Source organism: Excalfactoria chinensis, chromosome 1, assembly GCF_039878825.1.
Source record: "Excalfactoria chinensis isolate bCotChi1 chromosome 1, bCotChi1.hap2, whole genome shotgun sequence".
In the NCBI taxonomy this organism is placed as follows: Eukaryota; Metazoa; Chordata; class Aves; order Galliformes; family Phasianidae; genus Excalfactoria; species Excalfactoria chinensis.
Window position 1 is genome coordinate 44531117 of NC_092825.1, and position 20065 is coordinate 44551181.

General features: G+C 33.7%; 1 protein-coding gene across 4 annotated transcripts in view; it reads right to left on the reverse strand.

The window, feature by feature from the left end:
* Positions 1 to 20065, reverse strand: part of ANKS1B (ankyrin repeat and sterile alpha motif domain containing 1B) — a 397279-nt gene that overhangs the window by 339861 nt on the left and 37353 nt on the right. For all 4 annotated transcript variants that reach the window (XM_072327909.1, XM_072327887.1, XM_072327898.1 and 1 more), the window contains exons 2-4: positions 15968 to 16048; positions 12249 to 12405; positions 4149 to 4445 (exon numbers count right to left, since the gene is read on the reverse strand). In XM_072327909.1, coding sequence (XP_072184010.1) covers positions 4149 to 4445; positions 12249 to 12405; positions 15968 to 16048 — 535 coding nt within the window. The remainder of the gene's footprint in view (positions 1 to 4148; positions 4446 to 12248; positions 12406 to 15967; positions 16049 to 20065) is intronic.

Consider the following 20065-nt stretch of genomic DNA (forward strand, 5'->3'; position numbering starts at 1 on the left):
GGTATTTCCTGTAATATCAGAATGCAAACCTGAAACACTTTGCAAGTATTCTGGCACTGCATAAGTTACAGGGCAGTCTTTGATTTACAGCTCCAAGCTATCAGACATTGCTAAGTAATGCCATTTTCCAGAAAAGATATATAGATTGCAAAGTATCTACTGGGGTAAGGAATTTGAAAGTCACCCCATATCCCCATCAGTGGACTGACCTGTTCACTACAAAGGTGAATTTCTAAACCAGAAGAGAAATATTACCAACAAATTCAAAAAAGAAATCATTCTGGAACATGAAGACGTACGTGAAGTATACTTGTAAGATGCAGATGTGTAATCCTGCATGAGATATCACAGAAATGAATGCTGACGCAAATCCTAAAAGCTCTAGGCAGGATTTCATGGTAATACAGAATACCTAATGAGTGAATCAGATCCTTCTTGACCCAAAAAAACCCCAAGCTGTCCAGAAGGCAGAAATGTCCTTATTACCAGAACATTCAGTTGCTAAGGTCCATTTTAACACAAGGAAAAGGCTGACCCACAGGTTGGACAGGGCCAACATGACTGGAAGAATACTTACATATCCCTTTGTAAATGTCCATGTGGAATATAACTTGAAGATACAAATTTGGTGTTTTTTCCAGTGCAGTAGAGCACATTACACAAATTGAAAGTATTAAAATATAGGCAAATAATTTATCTACTCTTAGATGAGATGCACAAGGGATTTTGAGTATAGATCTTTTTCACTTATAACGGTGTACATATGTGCTAATACACTCTTGTTGCCTATATTACAGCAAGTAAACTTAAAAATTATTAACAGTATTCTCTGCTTCACTTCATGAAGCTTTCATTGCCTTGGATCATACAGCTTGAAATCTAACTATCTGGAAATTCTTCCACACTGACCCTTGATGCATGAAATATATTTTTATGATTACTGTGAACTAAAGTCTGCATGGGTTTATGCCAATGTATTATGTATTGATTTCTTGTCTTAAGTTTTCTGTGACAATAAGATACTGCATAGTTCAGTGTGTCTGCCCCAAGTAGCTTATAGCTAAATACAGGCACAGTGTCACAGCTGGGCATACCAAACAAGAGAAGAAAGAAGGACATTGTGAGTAGGAACACCAGGATACACAAATCAACTTGGTGTACAATCTGCAAACTCGTGGAAAAGCATAAAGGGTTTTATTAAAACTTTTATTTGTTCATTTTTTAATTATGTAAATATGCACTGGCATGTAATTAGGTCACTTGTTTAGTGCTTATTCATCAGCAGTTTACTATAGGCTTGATATGAGTCTTAGAGATGCTCTGAATCACAGAGTGGTAGCTTTTCAAATTGATTCATGGAATATCCTCCACACATAATAACAGCAAAAAGGGGCATAGCTCTTTGAAGAAGAACTTCGGTGATAAGCAATTGGAACTATCATTACTGGGTCACAAAAGGAACGCAAACATAGGTAAATAAATGTAGGATAGGCAGAGAAGGCCAAGGTGTGAAAGAATTTAGTTATAAAATTACTATTTACATGAAACACTGAACTATGCAGTATCTTATTTAATGCTGAGGGCCCAAAATCTCTCACCATATCCTGTGTATTTTTCATATATTTCAATTAAATTGAAAACTTCAAAGCATAAAGTGATGAAGGAGATTTGTATTGCCCACTTCTAAATAATTTCAGATAGAAGGATGTTGGGAAGACCCGGGAAATGACTAAAACGTGTGATTAAGTCAATCAAAAATTAAATGCTGTCTATTATTAGTCCAAATATTTGCTATAACTAAAAGTGCTCAGGGAGTACAAAAGAGAAAGATAAGATAGGTAAAGTAATCTTCTCATTTAAACAAATAAATATTTACATTTACAGAGAGTGATAGTAAATAGGCTATTTCTATAATTGTCTCTCTACATTCTGATAACTCTTTACTGCTGATAAGCTGAATGTATTTAATGTGTATGAATGTGTACAATTTTATTTACCACACAAGATTATACTTCACATATTCTTTCCCAATCAGCGATGCAGAGCAATTTAATGAATATTAAAACAGCTGAGTTCAGTTTTAAGTAACAGGCTGATATTGTGTGCTCTGCTCATTTTAATGAGCTGCCAGAAATCATCAACAAAGAAGTTTTCAGAGGTTACAGAGGTTAATGATATTCACAGAACCAACCTGCCAATACACTAAGATGCAGAATGAAAGAAATGTATTGATGGAGAAAATGGACACAGCTAAAAGTAAATAAATAAATTATATTCCCTTATGGTAAATAGGTCAAACACAAATGAAACAACATTCTCCAGTGCAAAAATAAAATTAAAACACCCCTGTCTAATAAAAAGAGAAAAATCAGAATATAAATAACTTAAACAAATTGTAATGTCACCATAAATAAATAATATATATATATCCCAGGATTCTAGTATGCCTTGCAAATAGATCAACATCACCATAAGAACCTCTAATTTCTACCTAAGAGAGAGATATCACTGTACAAAAAAGGCAGCCAATATATTTTTTTAATTATCAGTAAAAAAAAATGCTGGCATAACTGTAGATAGAAATGGCTTAGAAGAATTTACAGTAGTGCTAAAATTATCTAGATTATGTAAGCGGAAGACACATTTCATAAAAGCGCTGCATAATATTCAACCCTCATGTAACCACTGCATTGTAAGCTGCCTTGACAGAGACTATTTTTCTTCAATTATTTTATTTGTTAAGCGTCAGTTCAGGCATTGCTCCAGTTTCCTTCTGCCTTCCTCCCCATTCACTTTGCCTCCCATATTAAATAAATAACACATCCACAAAACTATATTCAAGGGTTCTATTATGTGTAGTTTTAGCATTAAACTCTTCTAAATTACTTCAGATGCAGTGATAGTAAAGGGCAGCTGAAACAAAAAAAAAAAAGCTGCTTGTTTTAGCCTTTTCAAGCGTATCATTTTCTAAAAAAAGTAAATAATAAATTTAATATGGTCCTAGATGTAAGCATAATGGAAGGCAAATACAAAAAGCAAGTAAAGCACAAAAAAATTGCTTCAGTTTGAAGCAACCAACAATGTGAACATTAAATATACTAATGCTAATAAAGTAGCAAAGTAATTTTAACACATTTTCATTTTGAAGACATTTGGAAATATCCATCTTCAGTCTTAAAGTATGTTAATATTTTCTGTTTTGTTTGTTGTGGTCTGGTTTTTCCTTTTTTATTTGCCTTTCATTTCCTTAAAAGCTGAAAAATTAAACTGTCTTGATGTAAAAGTTCAGAAGTAACAAAAATAAAATCTTAGTGTATAAAGATTACCATTGTTTCAGGTTAAATATGCTGGAAGCTTAAAATGGCTACATTTAGGTAAAGTTTAGGTAAAGGTCACAAGAATTATTAGATTGCGTATTTACAAAGAATGCCAGGATGTGGCTCTAAAATAGACGTAGTTATGTTTATATGCTTGTTTTAATTTGAACATAGATATAAAGCAATAGCCACCTTAATTCAAAGGATATTGTTCAGACTCAGACCTTGCCTCTGTTCTCATCTATGCCACTTTTATTTAAAGTTACCCCTTTGACACCATTATTTTGGATTGTGCACTGAACAGATAGAATATTGGATTCAATAGCTGAAAGAGAGCACTGACTTCAATTTTCTTTCACATTTATACAACAAAGTATTTAGAAAAACTATTATCACTTACTGGATTTGTTTTTAGAATGGGTTAGCCCTGGGAAAATGAGTTCTCATTCAAACATTACTTCAGATTGCCGTGACCAATTACACCAGGCCACAGATTTGTATTATTAAAGCCAACAGTGTAATATGTATATTTATTTATATAAACGATATAGTTTGAGTATCTAAATCTGTATGCCTCAAGGCAATATTAAAATATATACTCAGCTTTGGAAATATTGATTATTCTTGAGAACACATAATTTGGTTTGTAAAACCTTAATCAATATATGTCATCCTATAACACTGATAACTGTAAATGCAAATACATATATATATATATAAAACAAATGAATCATATTCTAAAGATAAAGACTAATAAAGATAACAAGAAAGTAAATAAAAATAGGAAGAAAGGGTGAAAGGAAGAAATGAAGAAAGAATTTGTGCACTAACTTGGCAGCTGACGTCCATTCCAGCCTCCAGAAGCACTTGTACAACAGCTTTGTGGCCATTTCGTGCAGCAAGATGCAAAGGTGTGTGTTTTCTCGTATTACAGTTCATCAGGTTTGGATATGCTTTGATGATCATTTTTACAACACGCAGACGTCCATAAAGTGCTGCCAGATCCAGAGGTGTTTCTAATTTGTTGTTCCTTATTGTAGGGTCTGTTAGCTCTTCCAACAGAACAGCAACTACTTCTGAATGACCATACTGAGCTGCACAATGCAATGCTGTTTCATTTTCATTGTTCTGTTGAAAAAGAAGCTTGTGTTTAATAATACAATGGAATTGCTGTAAAAATTGCCTCCATGAGATAACTACCTAGGCAGGGTTTGCAATATAACGTACGGTAATACATGCTAAATGCTTCAAAATGACTCCAATAAAATTTTACTAATAATATATTAATACGGCAGCTTTGTAGGTCTCAAGCAGATCAGATCCCTGTGTCTGCATTGTTCCCAGTGCATTTTTAACGTGCCCCCAAATACACATTGCTCATGAGGATATGCCAAAACCTGCAACTTCTTGATTCAACTGTTCTTAAAATCACAGCTGAGTCCTTCATTTAGAAGTACTCTGACACCTAAGTCTCCCCCCTCAATACAGTTGTTTTTAAGCCATCAAAGTTTTCTATTAGAGTAGTGAAAACACAGAGTAAAACTGTGTAAGGAAAGTGTATCAGGTTACACACTACTTTCCCACAGCACTGAAAAAGTTAGCATCAAGACAATAATCAAATCTCCAAAGAAGTCAAAATAGCTAGTATAGATATTAGGAAGACTTTTTCTATCATATTATGAGGAATATGAGTATTTGTATGCTTTGGATTGTATATTTTTTTGCTTTATAAACAACCCCATACTATGTTTTTCTCTCCAAACTATTTAATAACCTTCATAATAAATAAATATTCAGAATAAGCAGTAAGTTCTTTAATTGCTTTCTTCCACTTCTGCCTGTACGCTTGCAATACAAAACAGATGAATAACTTTAGGCAGACAGGAAGGAAATAATTTATAGAACTCTCTGAATTCTGTATGCCATCTATATTATTAATAAATCTTGTGTCGTCTCTGTGAAGACTTAAAATGGACTAGACGCTATAAACTATGCACACTGACTGCTTTTCCTGATAGATGATTTATAAAATTTTGTGACAGTTGAAAATGTTGTAAAAGTAGAAAGCCAATAAGCCATTACGCCATATAAAGAACTACATGTTTAATGCACAGTCAAAGAAAGATACTATGGAAGTATAAAAGTGTTGTTCTGAAGAAAGGTGAAGAGGTAAATCTGACATTAAGGCTGTATATTTAAAGGAAACAACTGATAAATGTTCTGGAGACAGATAGGATAAAGTAGGAAAAAAAAAATTGCCTTTTGAAAAACAAAAAATAGCATCAGAAAAATGAGGGTTTGGCCTTTCAAACAGGTGTTAGCAAGGATGATAAAATCCTTGTTGCACAGTACTACCTAGAAACTATCTTTTCTGATAACAGTGTTCTTGATTTTATAATCAAGAACTAAAACCCCTGTTTTATCATTTTAACATTACTGTTGTTTTAATCTCATCTTGATTTAAAATGACTCAAATGAACCTGAGAGAGAGAAAACACAGAGTAATACATTCTGATAAGTTCATACTGTAAATAAACTCTTCAGGTAAATGCACCACCACACAAGATGAGAATCCCTATGATTGGAATGCATATCCTGCTATGCTACAAGACAGAAGCTGGAAAGTAAGAAGAGCCAGGCAGATAGTGAGAGGTAGACAGCACTCGATGGCTAACAAGTATTTGAATGTGTGCATTATTGAGACTCTCACATCATCTTTCCTCCACTACACCAACTGTAAATTTTGGTAAAAATATCTACAATGGCAACATCACAGGGCTGCAATGATCTATCAGCTACCTGTGAGATGCTTTTTCTAGAGACTTTGTAGGAAACATATAGGATACATTTCACCTAAGACTGGGGAAGAATTTTTTTTAGTACAATGGTATACTCACAAATCACAGGCATCTTTTATTATTTATTTATTTGTAGAATTTTACTTGTCATTTGTATTATATTTGTAGTTATTTATTTAATTGTAGAATTCCTTAGAAACTATTCATAAAAGCACAGATCTCCACTAATTCATAGACAGAAATGTGTAGATCAACAAGCAATTGCAAGATGGTTTTGTGTACAGCTATCACAGTTAAATAAGAAAATCAGGTAACCGCACATGAAATAGCCAGCTGTTGTAATTTCTGCTAGCAGTTACTGTGTTTACATATTCAATGGAAATAGTTCCATGGAGAAATTAGATGTATAGCTTAATTCACATTCTGAGAGTTTACAATTATTCACAGAAGAAATGAAGTAAATCTACAAGTGCTGTACATAAACTAGGTATGAGTTTTAAGAGGAGAAATACTGATAAATAAAATAATTGGGCTTGGACATTTCCTTCTCCCTGCAGAACTTCCATGTTTCTTTACATTTCTCTTTAAATCTACAAACTGATACAGAGATCCTGACATACTTTACTGCATGTTGCCCAAGTCCACTTCTACTTTTCCCTTCTCAGTGCTGTTTAAGCTTCTGTGTTGTAATCCCCAATGAACATGTTCTAACAGATAGCTTTATGAAAATATGAAGTGTGAAAAAATGGCATCTATATTGTTCGCATATGGATAAGAATCATTTAGAGAACACTTGCACTCAGTAAGATTTTTTCAAAAATAGAATTTTCTTAGAAGTTACTGGCAAAAGTGCTCTTCCAAGTTATCCAGTGCGAGTCCAACTAAGTGAAATGAAATTCCACTAAAGTTTGCCTTTACTGGTGGGCAAATAAAATTTAGAAATAATTCCTAAATTTGGTTCATTCCTTGGAATAGAAGTTTCTTCAAATTTCTTCCTGCAATCAGATCAAATCAAATTTCTTCTGTATTATTAACTTCACAAGAGAGCATAATAGTTATGAATGGAATTCCATAATTCATCTGCATATTCAGTAAATAAAGCAGGGGGAAAAATCTAAAGCAGACATGGAACAATTATTTTTCAGGCTGTTTTGGAACTGATTTTTCACTTCTATAAGTTGCTACTATCATTAAGATAAGAATATAATGCCTACGCTTCATTTTGACAGTTTGGCCAAGTCAGTAAAAATGTTAAATATCTGAATATTATTAATACATCCTGAACTCTTTCCCTTCACATCTCAGAAGACATGTCAAACAGCATTATGGAAATGTGTATTGCTTACAACTATCATGATGTGATGCACTGAAAAATTTCATGGCACGTTAAATATATAAATGTAAGTGAAATGCCTAATGTGTAGAAAGAGTCAAATTCACATAACAGAAAAACACCAAAAGTTTCAGAAATGTTCATCATTTTTCTTGTAATTTTTTTTTTTTATTATTATTTTTTTTTGCTATTCATATACTCTGGATATGTATTAAAAATATACATTGAATGTTATATTTCTTCTTAACATGATCCATCTTTCTGCATGAGACTGTATGCTCATTTTCTCCTGCACATATATTGAGCACTACATACTGAGATATATGTGTCTGTTATTTATATAACTGCTCCGTATAATAGGATTTCCTATCAGTTACATGATTTTATATTGATGACTGCGTGCTACCTGCACAACTTTCTATAAACAAACATGTAAGTAAATTGAGTCTTGGCAGCATACATTTTTATTACATTTGGTATTCATTTACTAACAAATTTTGATCTCTTACTATTTACTTGATCTTTGATCTCTTCATAATTTAAATATTTTCAAGTCTCCATCAATGGAGTTTAACTTTTTTTTAATTTATTTTATTCATGTTTTGTAACTGAAAACTTATGTCAGCTATGTTTTACATTTGTCAACTAAGATTACTGTAGGAAACCGTGATATAATTATTCTTCCATATTTGTCATGCTATGCATTTGCTGTATATTTACGTTCCACCACCCACATGAAATAATTGTTGCTTAACTGTTGGACCCTTTAATTTTAACTTTTTTTATTATTTTTTTATTTTATTTTATTTTATTTTATTTTATTTTTTAACTTTATGTAATAAGAACAGTAGGGGGCATTCAGAGCTTTAGATGCTGGATGTGATCTTATGATGTTAGTTAACTGTATTTTAAATGTGTGGAAAGCAGTTAAATTAATTTACACTATGCCGCAACAGATCTATTAGTTCATGTAATATACATTCAGGAATCATAAGCTTCTAATTTACTTCTCTGCTTTATTCAATCTTATTTAAGTGTGTAGAAACATTTATTTCATATAGAATTTTAATAATAAATGAAGAATGAAGATGCATTACAAATTTTTTGCAACAGTTTTTTTTCAAAATGAACAAATTTATTTTGTTAAGCAGCAAGCACATGAATTCTTAATGTAATCTTTGGGGGGGAAAAAAAAAAGTCTGATTTGAATACATTATTTGCTGTAGTGAAAAAGTATCAGAAACAAACAAACAAACAAAACATCGCGACTATTCTTGTCTCCAGCATTTAGGATGGAAAATGAAAACAGGAGAGAAAGAAGGAAAGAGAGAGAATAGCCTAGGATCTGTGACAAATTGTAGCTTCAGTTTTGCAGATCTAAGAACTGCTGTGGATACTATGAGAAGCCATATGCCTTATTGACCCTATTAGCAAGTAAGCAAAAGTTATACAAACAGGCTCATTAAGAATGCAAAATAGAGCTATTCAGATGAGGGTGCTACTCTGGTGTTACTTGAGGATACGTGGGTGGAGTTGGTTTCCCTTCATTCTATGACATGGATAATATCTCCTTCAAGGAGTGCTAATTTAGCACAACTAGGTGCAAGAAAAGTGGTTCCCTACTAAAGCTAGCCACTGTAAAGCTCAAGAATATTCTAGAAATTTGGACATGTGTGGGATTGGGTTGTGTGTGGAATTAGGTTTGAATTTACATATCTCTTTCTGATCTTAATGAAATGTATTTCCAGTCTCTCTGGCTAGTTCCTGCATAGCTTCCCAGCTTCTGCTAGTAGAGTGTACAGTATTTCTTTAAGTAAAGGAGCAGCATGCAACCAACTAGTTGCTCTTCTTTATTTTGCCACATAAATAATATGGAAGAAAACTGTACAACTGACCAAAAGTCATCCTGTAATTCTGCTGTATTCATACTCCATGCAACACCTGATAAGAATGAGAAAGTTACAGAAAGTCCAAAACTGCAAATCAAACCACAGAGTGACAACTTTTGTTCCTTGTACTTTTTCTTGGATGAGATCAGATTTTACAGCATTTCCCAGAAACGTTCATGTCAGTGAATTTTTGTTTTCCTTTATTTTCCGCACTAATACTTGATATTCGAGTCAAAGTTATTCTATAAATTGCTATTGCTAAGTGTTCAACTTCAAATATCAAACATATCATTCATTCAAGAGATGGCATCTCACGATGATGAAGTGTTTGCAGTTTAGGTCTACAGTATTTCTTGTTGGGTTTTTTCAGTTTGATTTCCTGTCACACTAACGTAGGCAGTGCAGGTGCCTATCACCTGCCAGACTGTACTTCGCCACTTGAAATATCTATCCCATGGCCTACATGGGGCTATGTGGCCTGGCGCAGCCTGACCTCTAGCCACCCTTTGCCCCATGTCATCATGAAAAGCAGCTGTGCACCACTGAATGGCCTGGCCCAGTCCTGGGAGTGCACGCATTTCTCAACAACAGCCAAACATTGCTGTGCAATTGGCACTGTCTGGTCTGAAAAGCAGGAAGAGGGGAGGGCATAGTGCAGTGGTAACTAAACTTATAGGAAGTAATAATTGTATGTATTTTACTACACCAGCTAAATACAGTCCTGTCACAGCAAAATAAATAAAAATAAAAGTAATAATAATAATAAAAAAGCAGCTGTGCTTTCTTTTTTGAGAAAAGGACTCAAAATTGACAAAACAAACAAACAAACAAGAAAACAAAAGAAAAAAACAAAACCATCAATATTTTGTATATTTGAAACTGCATTTTCAGTCTGCATAAATACATATATTTAATACATGCATTATTTGCATTATTTTAATATATATTATTTTAATATATTTTAATATATTAAAAAACAAAATAAGTTTTGTTGGTGATATACATTAACTGTGTTACATACAAGAGCTGAGTTGAAAGTAACGCCTTCTATTTTATTATGTTGGCCCATAACACCGGCAGTAGATGGCAGTGGTATGGCAGTAGAGGCTGAACCTTCCCACCAACATGCCATTACATTTTGTTGCTGTGTGATGGACAGAAGCAGAGGGGCAGTCTAACAGAATGGCATCCAACAAGGAAGTGTGTATGAAGCAAAGGTGTATCATGAATTCTTCTGTGCAGAAAAAATGCCACCCACTGACATAAATCTGCATTTGCTGAACACTTATGGAGACCAAACAATGGATGAGATCACAGTGAGGCAGTGAGTGGTGTGTTTCAGGAGTGGCAAGAATAACAGGGGGTCACATTTGCTGAAGAAGTGTAGCAAGCAGGCTCCAGTTCATCACTAGAGAAAATGTATAGCTAATGGTGGTGACCATGTTCAAAAACAGTGTTTTTTAGTAGAGAATTTGAACTATCGAGTAGTGTTATTTTGCTCTATGTATTTTATATACTTTCCATGAAAACAAGTAAAAGGCATTAATTTCGGAGTGACTTATTTATTTTATATGTGGCCCAAGACAATTCCTTCTCACTCAGTGTGGCTCAGGAAAGCCAAATGGTTGAACACTCATGTTCTAGGATATCCTACCTGGAGCCCAGCAGCCAATCCATGGCATTTTCTCCCATGCCTTCCAGTCTCTGCAAATATCTCAGCTATTGCAAGGTCTTAGAAGTTTGGAATTTCTGTGCTCAGGCAAGTGAGTCCTAACCTTACCATTGGTCTCCAGAATAACCCTGTTGATATTTCTGACTACATGGACTAGACCTCCATGGAATATAATGATGCACATACAGGCCAGATAAACGCCAACATTTAGATCTGAATCTGGAGTTGACTCCTAACTTTGCATTCCAATAACCTTCTGATTACCCTTGCAAATTCAATAGATTATGATTACTACTCACATTTCATAGTCTACCTCCAGTCTTCAGGAAGTTCAGTAGATTATACAGAGCATCAGATTTTCAATTTCTTAATACTAATTTTACAGATGATACTTACAAGTATATACAGATTGAAAACAGAAGTTATGCCATTATTCTAGTACTATGTTTTTTTACTGTATCTGACAGGCAAGTCAATCTGTTTCTTTTGGACAGTTGTGTGCATATACACACGTGCATACATGCAGTTCATGTGGTTTGTCATTTAACTTTGCATATCAGTTCTTTTACAGTACACTCAATATATGACCATTATTAATTTTATCACAATTTTTATCAAGAATATGATATCTAGTAAAATAAAAAAAAGATAATAAGTTCATGTAAATTTACATTAACATTTAAAATGCAATAGTTGGAGTACGTCTTCATATGATTTCTCAGAAAAGCAGATTGGTTCAGGTTGGATAACAGGAAAAATTTCTTCTCTTAAAGAGGGGTCAGACACAGAATGGGCTGCCCAGGGAGGTGGCTGAGTCACTGACCCTGGAGGTGTTTGAGAAATATTTAGCTATTGCTTTAAAGAACATAGTTTAGTGGGGAACTACTGGTGGTAGGAGGACGGTTGGACTGGATGATCTTGGAGGTGTTTTTCAAACTTGATGATTCTATGATTCTTTCACAAAGGTTTTTCATAATCTTTGATTCTAATATTTGTTAGGTCTACATCCAACCAGTAGAAAGATACCTGGTATACTTAGAAGATCTTATTAGTCCTGGAGAGGAAAATACTGGAACAATGGAAAGTATATATATATATATATATATATATATATATATATATATATATATATATATATATTTATTTTTTTTTTTCCAGTTTGACTGTAAATTTGACAGACATAAAGAATATGTGCTGTTCTTTCCTGAGGATATACACAAGTATTATTAATCACTTTACCTGTTCATTCACTCTGGAGTGTGATGGCCCATGATGGATGAGAATCTTCACAATGTCTACATCTCCTCTCCAAGCAGCCAAGTGAATAGGAAAATAACCTTTATTATCTGCCACATTAGTTGATGCTTCGTACTGAAGTAATTTGAGAACTATATCCCTGGAAAACAGGAGGTAAATCTAAAAATTGATGGGAAGCTTACTTTGCTACATTTTACATAAACATACAAAAATTAAAAAAAAAAAAAAATGTTATTCAAGTGAAACAATTATAAAAATAAAGATCAATCATTCCTAAGCCTTAAATAGGTAGTAAAACAAAGCCAAGGAATGTGGCCTATGTTATGATTATAACTTAAGTCCTTCGCTACAAAGAAAGGTAGAAGGCAAATCTCAAGGCAACTGGTCTCCTAATCTTGGTGGAATCTCATTTAATTGCCTATTATGAAAAAAATATGGCAAAGAGGAGCGAAGTTGACATCCAGGTCAAAAGAAACTCACAGTCATTTCCAAAATAAGTTACCACATCTAAGCCTCAAGGGAGATTTTAAGTTGAATTTTGTCAGAAAGCATGGAAACAACCATGAAAGAGTAAATCCTCTGCTGAAAGACTTGCTACGTGAAAAGTTCCGGAAAAGAGACTACTCACTCAGAGAGGTTTCAAAACTGGTTTTGAAAGACTTTTCATGTCACAATAGTTAGTCTTTCAATAGGTAGTCTAATGAAGGCCAGAGCAACAAAGTGGTTTGAAAGGGACACACTTAACAAAAAATAAAATAAAATTGAAATAAGTGGGGGAAAAACAGATACACACAAACAAACAAAACAAAACAAAACAAAATCAACACTCCACTAATGAAACCTACAGATAACAACAATATACAGTAACTATTGGGAGTAGTTTAAAATTTTCTTCAGTTAGGTCTGCCATACAGAACTGTTTTAAAGAAATGCAAACACAGTAAACACATAATGAACTGTGCTGAAGTGTAGTTGACTGAATAGAGGTCACCAATTCGGAATGAGGAAAACTTAGATTTCTGACCCCTGTCAAGTTACAAAATAATACATTTGTCTCCTTCAGCCATTATGAGTCCCTCGACCTTTTAAATTTTTCTAGGGTTGGTCTTTTTCAGTGCTCCACAGGAACTTTTCAGTTCTGTAGAAATAAGTTTGAGAGAGCTAAAAATTGAGTCCTTAGCCCAGTAAAATTACTGAGCTCACTAAAATTACTTAGGGGAGATTGAAATTTGCATTCCTGCCCCAGATATGACTTAATTGCCTACATAACTTCAATAGGAAAGAGAACTATTCCAGAATAACCAATGAGGAAGGAATTCATCGCATGTAGTGAATGAGTAGCAACTCAGATGCTCTTGTCCAACAAGTTCCCCAGCCATAAATAACTGGCTAGGTCATGGTGTCTTATGCTCCCACTTTTCATGAAAAACTGAAATCTCTTCAAGTTCATCTCAGTGTAAAGTGTGAAAAATTAAAACCCCAAAAGTTTTCATGGCACAAGAATCTCTCTGACGTAGGAAGGATCCTGCCAAAAGATTGTACTCGCTATTGGTTTTGAATAATCAAGTTTCTAATCTGAAATAGAGTGTCGAGCTATTTGTTATTTGTGATGACTAATGCAATTATGAATATCAGATGTCTGTCCAACTCTGTTGCTGATGGTGCTACCATTATAGCAGGGTCAATGTAATTTATCATTAAATATGCCATTATGTACTTCAGATTACTCCAAAAAGATGAACTTGAAAGATGGTATCAGGAACTGCTTCTTACCCTACTGTGACTGTAAAGGGTTATAGCAACCAGAGGCCACAAGTCCATATCTCAAACTTCTCTGACTTCAGCAGGGCAATATTGTGTCTGAAAACACCATTTCAGTTTTGAATGCTCTGAAATTTCATTCTTTATGCTGCTAGGATTCACTTGAAATATATAATGGATTCAGCTTTATACAGCAATATTTTTACTTCTGGATTGAAGACTTTAAGACCCTAGAAGTCCACAGCTGGGCCAATTACCGAAGCAACACCAAGAGGATGAGCAGCAAAATGGCGATTTATTAAAGCAAACACACACTTATATAAACTACGCTCTTCGTGTATGCCTCTCTTGTACACGTCATCGATCCTTCCAGAAATTGGGGAGGGCCTGTCGCGTGACAGCCCGAAATCCCTGTATTTCGCCTAATACACAACACTGGATAATTATTAATTTGTACTAAAAGTAAAGTAGACTTAGTCTGTTTAAAACTTGAGTAATTTTTGTTAGCTAGAACACGGGCCCTTTGACATTCAAAACAATGGAAAGGCCAGAAAATAATTCATAAAAGAGAAGATTGATTTCTCCCTTGTTGTTGAGAAAAAGGTAAAGCTTATTCTTTCATAGTAAGAACTTAGAGCATATAGTAAGGACTCATACTGCTCATATTAAGGACTTACTTAGGAGTAAAAATATACTAATAGATGATTCTAAATCTTGCTACAGAACTAAGTTTCAGAAAATTTATAATATCTAGTTAAACATAATTGTAATGTTATTTATTTATTCAGAAAGAGAATATCATATTTTCTACAAAAGACACCTCTTCAGAAAAGAAGCAGAACTCTAGAATGCAATTAAACACGCATCCTAAAGTTTTTATTTTTTCCAAGCAAGAATGAAAAATTTGTGAAATAAATATATTAAATGCATAATAATTACAGATTTGTATTATCTTACATATCTGTGTGTCCAAAGTCACTTTAAAGTTACTGCAAATCATTCTCAATATCCTAAGTTTTGATCAGATCCTTATCTCCTACAGCCTTACATCAAAATTTTCTTCTGTGTGTTTTCTTCAGCCCCAATTTAGAAACAGAACAGCTGAACTGCATTAAGTGGACCAGCTCTCACTTTTGAGATAGTGGGGTCCGTCCAAGAATATAGACCTCAAAAATCGTTCTTGATCTGTCGTAATAACAGCATGCAGTTGGCAGCATGACACAATGGAGGTAACATGGAGTAAGGGGCAACATATAACAACAGAGGCAACACAGAACAAACTGCAAGGTATAAACCAGAATAGGTAGCAAGTTTCTGCTTTCTTTTTGTTGGTTAAATTACAGGTTCACCTGTTCACCTGCACTTGTATGCCTGTGTGGTAGCCTTCAGTGTGAATTTTGCAGGTCTTCCCCATGCTTGTGGAGGAATGCATGTGTTAACTTAGTAAAAATTACAGTCACATAAAATGGAAATGGAGATGGAAATCTCTTTTTCTGTTTTCAAGTGTACAACTACTACACATTCTTATCATTCTACTATAACGATTAACCTATACTGTTCTTGTTATCCATTAAACATCCATTGCACTATATATGTGCATGTACATGCACACAAGTATACTACAAATTTTTCTGCTGCAATTTCCAATCAGCTAAAAAGAACTAGAGCTACCAATAGCAGTAACAGTAAGAACTAGACACAAAACATGAATTTGGAGGAATTGGTATCGAACCAGTAACTTCCAAACTGCATTTCTCATTTTCAATTACAACATGGTGATAGAAATGGCAGGGTCCAAAATTCTTATATCACTAAAATAATCTTATCTCCCATGGGATACAGTAAGACTGTGTCACTGTTCAGCAAGCAGTTTAATGCTATGCTAAAGCACAAAGTTAAATACCATTCTCATAAATAAGAACTAAGCACGAGTTACTTACTTGTGTCCATTCAAAGCTGCGTGATGTAAAGCAGTATAACCTGAACTGTCTGTGCAGTTTATATTTGGTCCACGCCAGATGCTGCAGATAAAGCACAATTTAAAATTTTGGTTTGTTATGTTTTTTTTTCAGTTTGAAAAGTAAAGAAATGTCAGAAATTCAATGTATAATTCACCTAAAGATCACTGCAACAAGTGTGATTAAACTTTATAGGAGATGAATTATCTTTGAAAGGCCTCAGCGTACTAAAAGTCATGTAGATATCAGTATAACTGATAAAATTTATTTTACACATTCATCATTATATCAGTCATGAGCTTTATATAGGGCAATTCTCAAAGACTAATAACTGTTCTGTCATTTCAATTAGAGCTGTTCTCCCAGTATTACTCTGGTAATTACACTGATCTCATGTTTTCATTTTGCACTAATTTCTTCACAAGGATATACTCACTGACTTCAGGTCAGTTACCTAGATTCATACTAAGAACAAGTCACATCCTTTCAAGAGACACTAAATCTATACGAATTACCACATTTTTCTTCTCATTTGACAGTTACATTTTCACATGAACTTTACATATAAAAAATAAAAAAACATTTTATTTTTGTTATTAACTGTTATTATATAACCATTGTTTACCTATACAACACTACATGCATAAACAATTATTTTTGTGATACATTGTGTTCTGCAGTCAAGTAGTACCATATAGTTCTAGATACCTCACTTCTTCCTAGAAAAACAATTGAGATATTTCCTTTGGTGAAGAAAAGCAAAGGTTTGGGTTTTTTTTTTTTTCCATCTGATCAGAAATCTAGAGATGTTCTTTTCTGCAGAAGGTAAAAGCTATTGTAATTTTTCCTATTAAAAAAATATAACAGTAAAAACTGAGTCCTTGAAAGGACAGCCCTTCCATAATACGACAGATGGTTTTGATATGGCAAAGACATCATGTAATGGAGAGAAATCAAATCCTTATTTATTGATACAATGTCTTTTATAGTTTTGCATAATACATATGATTTTCTTATGCACTGGATCCTGCTTTCTTCCTTTGGTTTCCATCAGTTTATAGGAGAAAGAAGCAGTAAACTAAAAGTGGTATAAAAACTCATATTTTATATAAACATATGAACAATCAGAATATTAATTTATGTGGTCTTGCTTGCTTGCTAGGTTTCTTTGGTTTGGAGTTTTTTATTGTTTGTGTCTCTTGGTTTTTCAAAATGCAATTTGTGTATTATTCATTATGCATTAGGCTTTTTCTAAAAATAAATATTAAAAAGTGGTCCTTAAAGTTTTTTTCCCCTTAATTTTCTCCTTTCATTCAAGCATGCTTCAAATTATTGTTGTAATTCCTCATTTAGGCCTTTGGATATATTTTTCAATAGTGAAACCATACTGATTTTTATTTTATTTTATTTTATTTTATTTTTTAAACTTAAACTATATAAATGCAGCTATATGGAGCTAAATAGGACATTCAGGTTGGGATACAAAGGTACAGAGGACAAAGGAGTGTGAGTAAATGCTGATGACTCAGAGACATGAGACGGGATGGAGAGACTAATCATAATCACCTCCAAAACGGACAGAAAGTCACATTCAAAACTGGAACTCTGTTATCACAGAATCACAGAATTGTAGGGGTTGGAAGAGAACTTTGGAAATCACCTATTCCAACCCCCTGCAGGTTCCTACAGTAGGTTACATGGGAAAACATACAGTCAGGACTTGAATTTCTCCAGAGGCGACTCTACAGCCTCCCTGGGCAGCCTGTCCTTTGTCACCCACTGAGAAAAGAATTTGTTTCTTGTGTTCAAATGGAACTTCCTGTGTTGCAGTTTTTGCCCGTTGCTCCCTGTCTTGTGACTGGGCACCACTGAAGAAAACCTGGCCCCATTCTCTTAACACTCACACTTTAGATATCTATCGAACTCAAGTAATCAGAAAACACAAGAACGACTTGTGTGATTTTCTTTCTTTGTACCAGTGTAGGAATTCCTTTCTGTAAGGTCTTGCATTGCTATGATATTGCAATATGATTTCATACAAAAATTAATGTAAGTTCAGCAAATGCACTGGATATTTATGCTTTAATTACTGGCAATCAAATTCAAATCTGATGGTCAGCAAATAGAAATTCTAAGAAACTAAATAGTGAGTGGTTCAATTAAATACCTTCTCTTGTAATCAAAATACAGCAGGGCAAAAGTAGAGTGGTGTATCACACTTAACAGAAAAGTGGGGTGGAGAAGATGCTTGAAGAGCCTTTCTTTGGCATCATAAATACAATATGTGAGGAACTCTCACACACTTTGATTTATCAGTGTGTTGAAACACTTACATAGTTACTGCAAAATCCACACACAGGTGAATCTGGAACTAAACAAATAATTAATATGCTACCTATAGAAAGCAATGTTCAGTGACAAAAGATTAACAGCTCTTTAGATTACCATTAATTTAGAATATTCTGAAAAACTCAGTTGTACTATTTTACTACTTAGTTTAAGTTGCCAGCAATCAAACTGCTTCATTTTATATACACTAGTAAGGTTTTTTTTTCCATATACACATCACTGCATTACAGAAATCTAAGATTCTTACTAAATTTTTAAACATTAAGTATATTATTTTTTGTAAAAAAACAGTTTACAGTCAGTGATGAGCTAGAACATGATCACAAATGAGTTTCTTCCATTATAACAAGTCAAAGTGAGGCACTAAGAAACTGTCTTGTTGTGCTACTTCAACTATACTGCCAAAAACAGACAGACCTTTTAATAATAGATTGCTTTCTATGTGGACAAAGAATATTGACCTTTTGAAGTGATGTCAAATATTAATTGGACATACACTTTACTTAGTAAGAAAATTGTGATTAATTTCTCTTTTACAAGCTGAAGATAATTGCATACAACAAATAGCATTTCAAAAATGAGATGAAAATGACAGACTATTTGAGAAAAAGTTAGTTGATTAATTTGCTATTTTTCAATGATCTTTGCTATGTCTTTTGCCATATGAAAAAAAAATAATTGTGAAGTGACTGTTACACACACATGAACAAAAACCAAGGAAATGAAAACTTAAATCACTTAATCATCAGAACACAGGGATAATATTTGCTGTCAACAGCACAAGAACACACGTATACAGAATGTCTATCACAACCTTAAGTCTGTGTTCATCATATTTCTCATCTGCTCATATACTCACAGTATTTCATTACCCATGCACTAACAGTTATGCTCTTAATGTCATTTACCAAGATGAAAGGAAAACACTTTGGTAAACAATAATAGGAGTTGTTAAAATCTGAAGAGAGCTGTCTGATTTTAAACTTAATCTGACAAGTAACTCTCTTTGCCATTTCCATCTCAGAAATGATATGGCAAAGAAGAGGATGACACTGCCTGGATGAAATCAGCTCCTTCAGAGGAAAAGGACAGAGCACAGACTTCGTGGCACATACTTGAGGGGTCTAAACCCTGTCAAGAGCTGAGAGACCTAGCATATGCCTTAATCTCACACCTCCCACTCCTCTTCCCACCATCCCAGGTCTTCATGAAACTTTGAAGATACTCCTAGAGATCCACTTTTCAGGTCTACTGAAGTAGTGAATTTTATTGTGCTAAGTCAGTTCTAGTAGTGGGTCAGTTCTAGTAAAATAAATAAATAAATAAATAAATAAATAAATAATAATAAAAAATGGAACTTAATAGATATTTGTGTTCTGAGTCAACCTTCCAAAATTGCTATGTCTATTGTTGCATAATCTGATAAATACATTGCCAAAAGATATCAGAGCACATAGTCAGATTCTTATGCTAAATATTGTTCTGTCTACATTAATACAAATTTTCAATCATGTAAGCTGAGCTTATACAAAATATATGTACAAATTAAAGAGCAACACTGAAAATGCAAATTTTTGCACAATATTGTATACACCATCAGTTATTCAGACACATAATAGAAATTTTACTTGCTGTGATCATTAGCAAAACAGTTCCCAATCTCTATGTATAAATAAATCAAATTGACAACCATGTTGCCGTAACCTATTTAAAGTAATAATGTTATTTGTC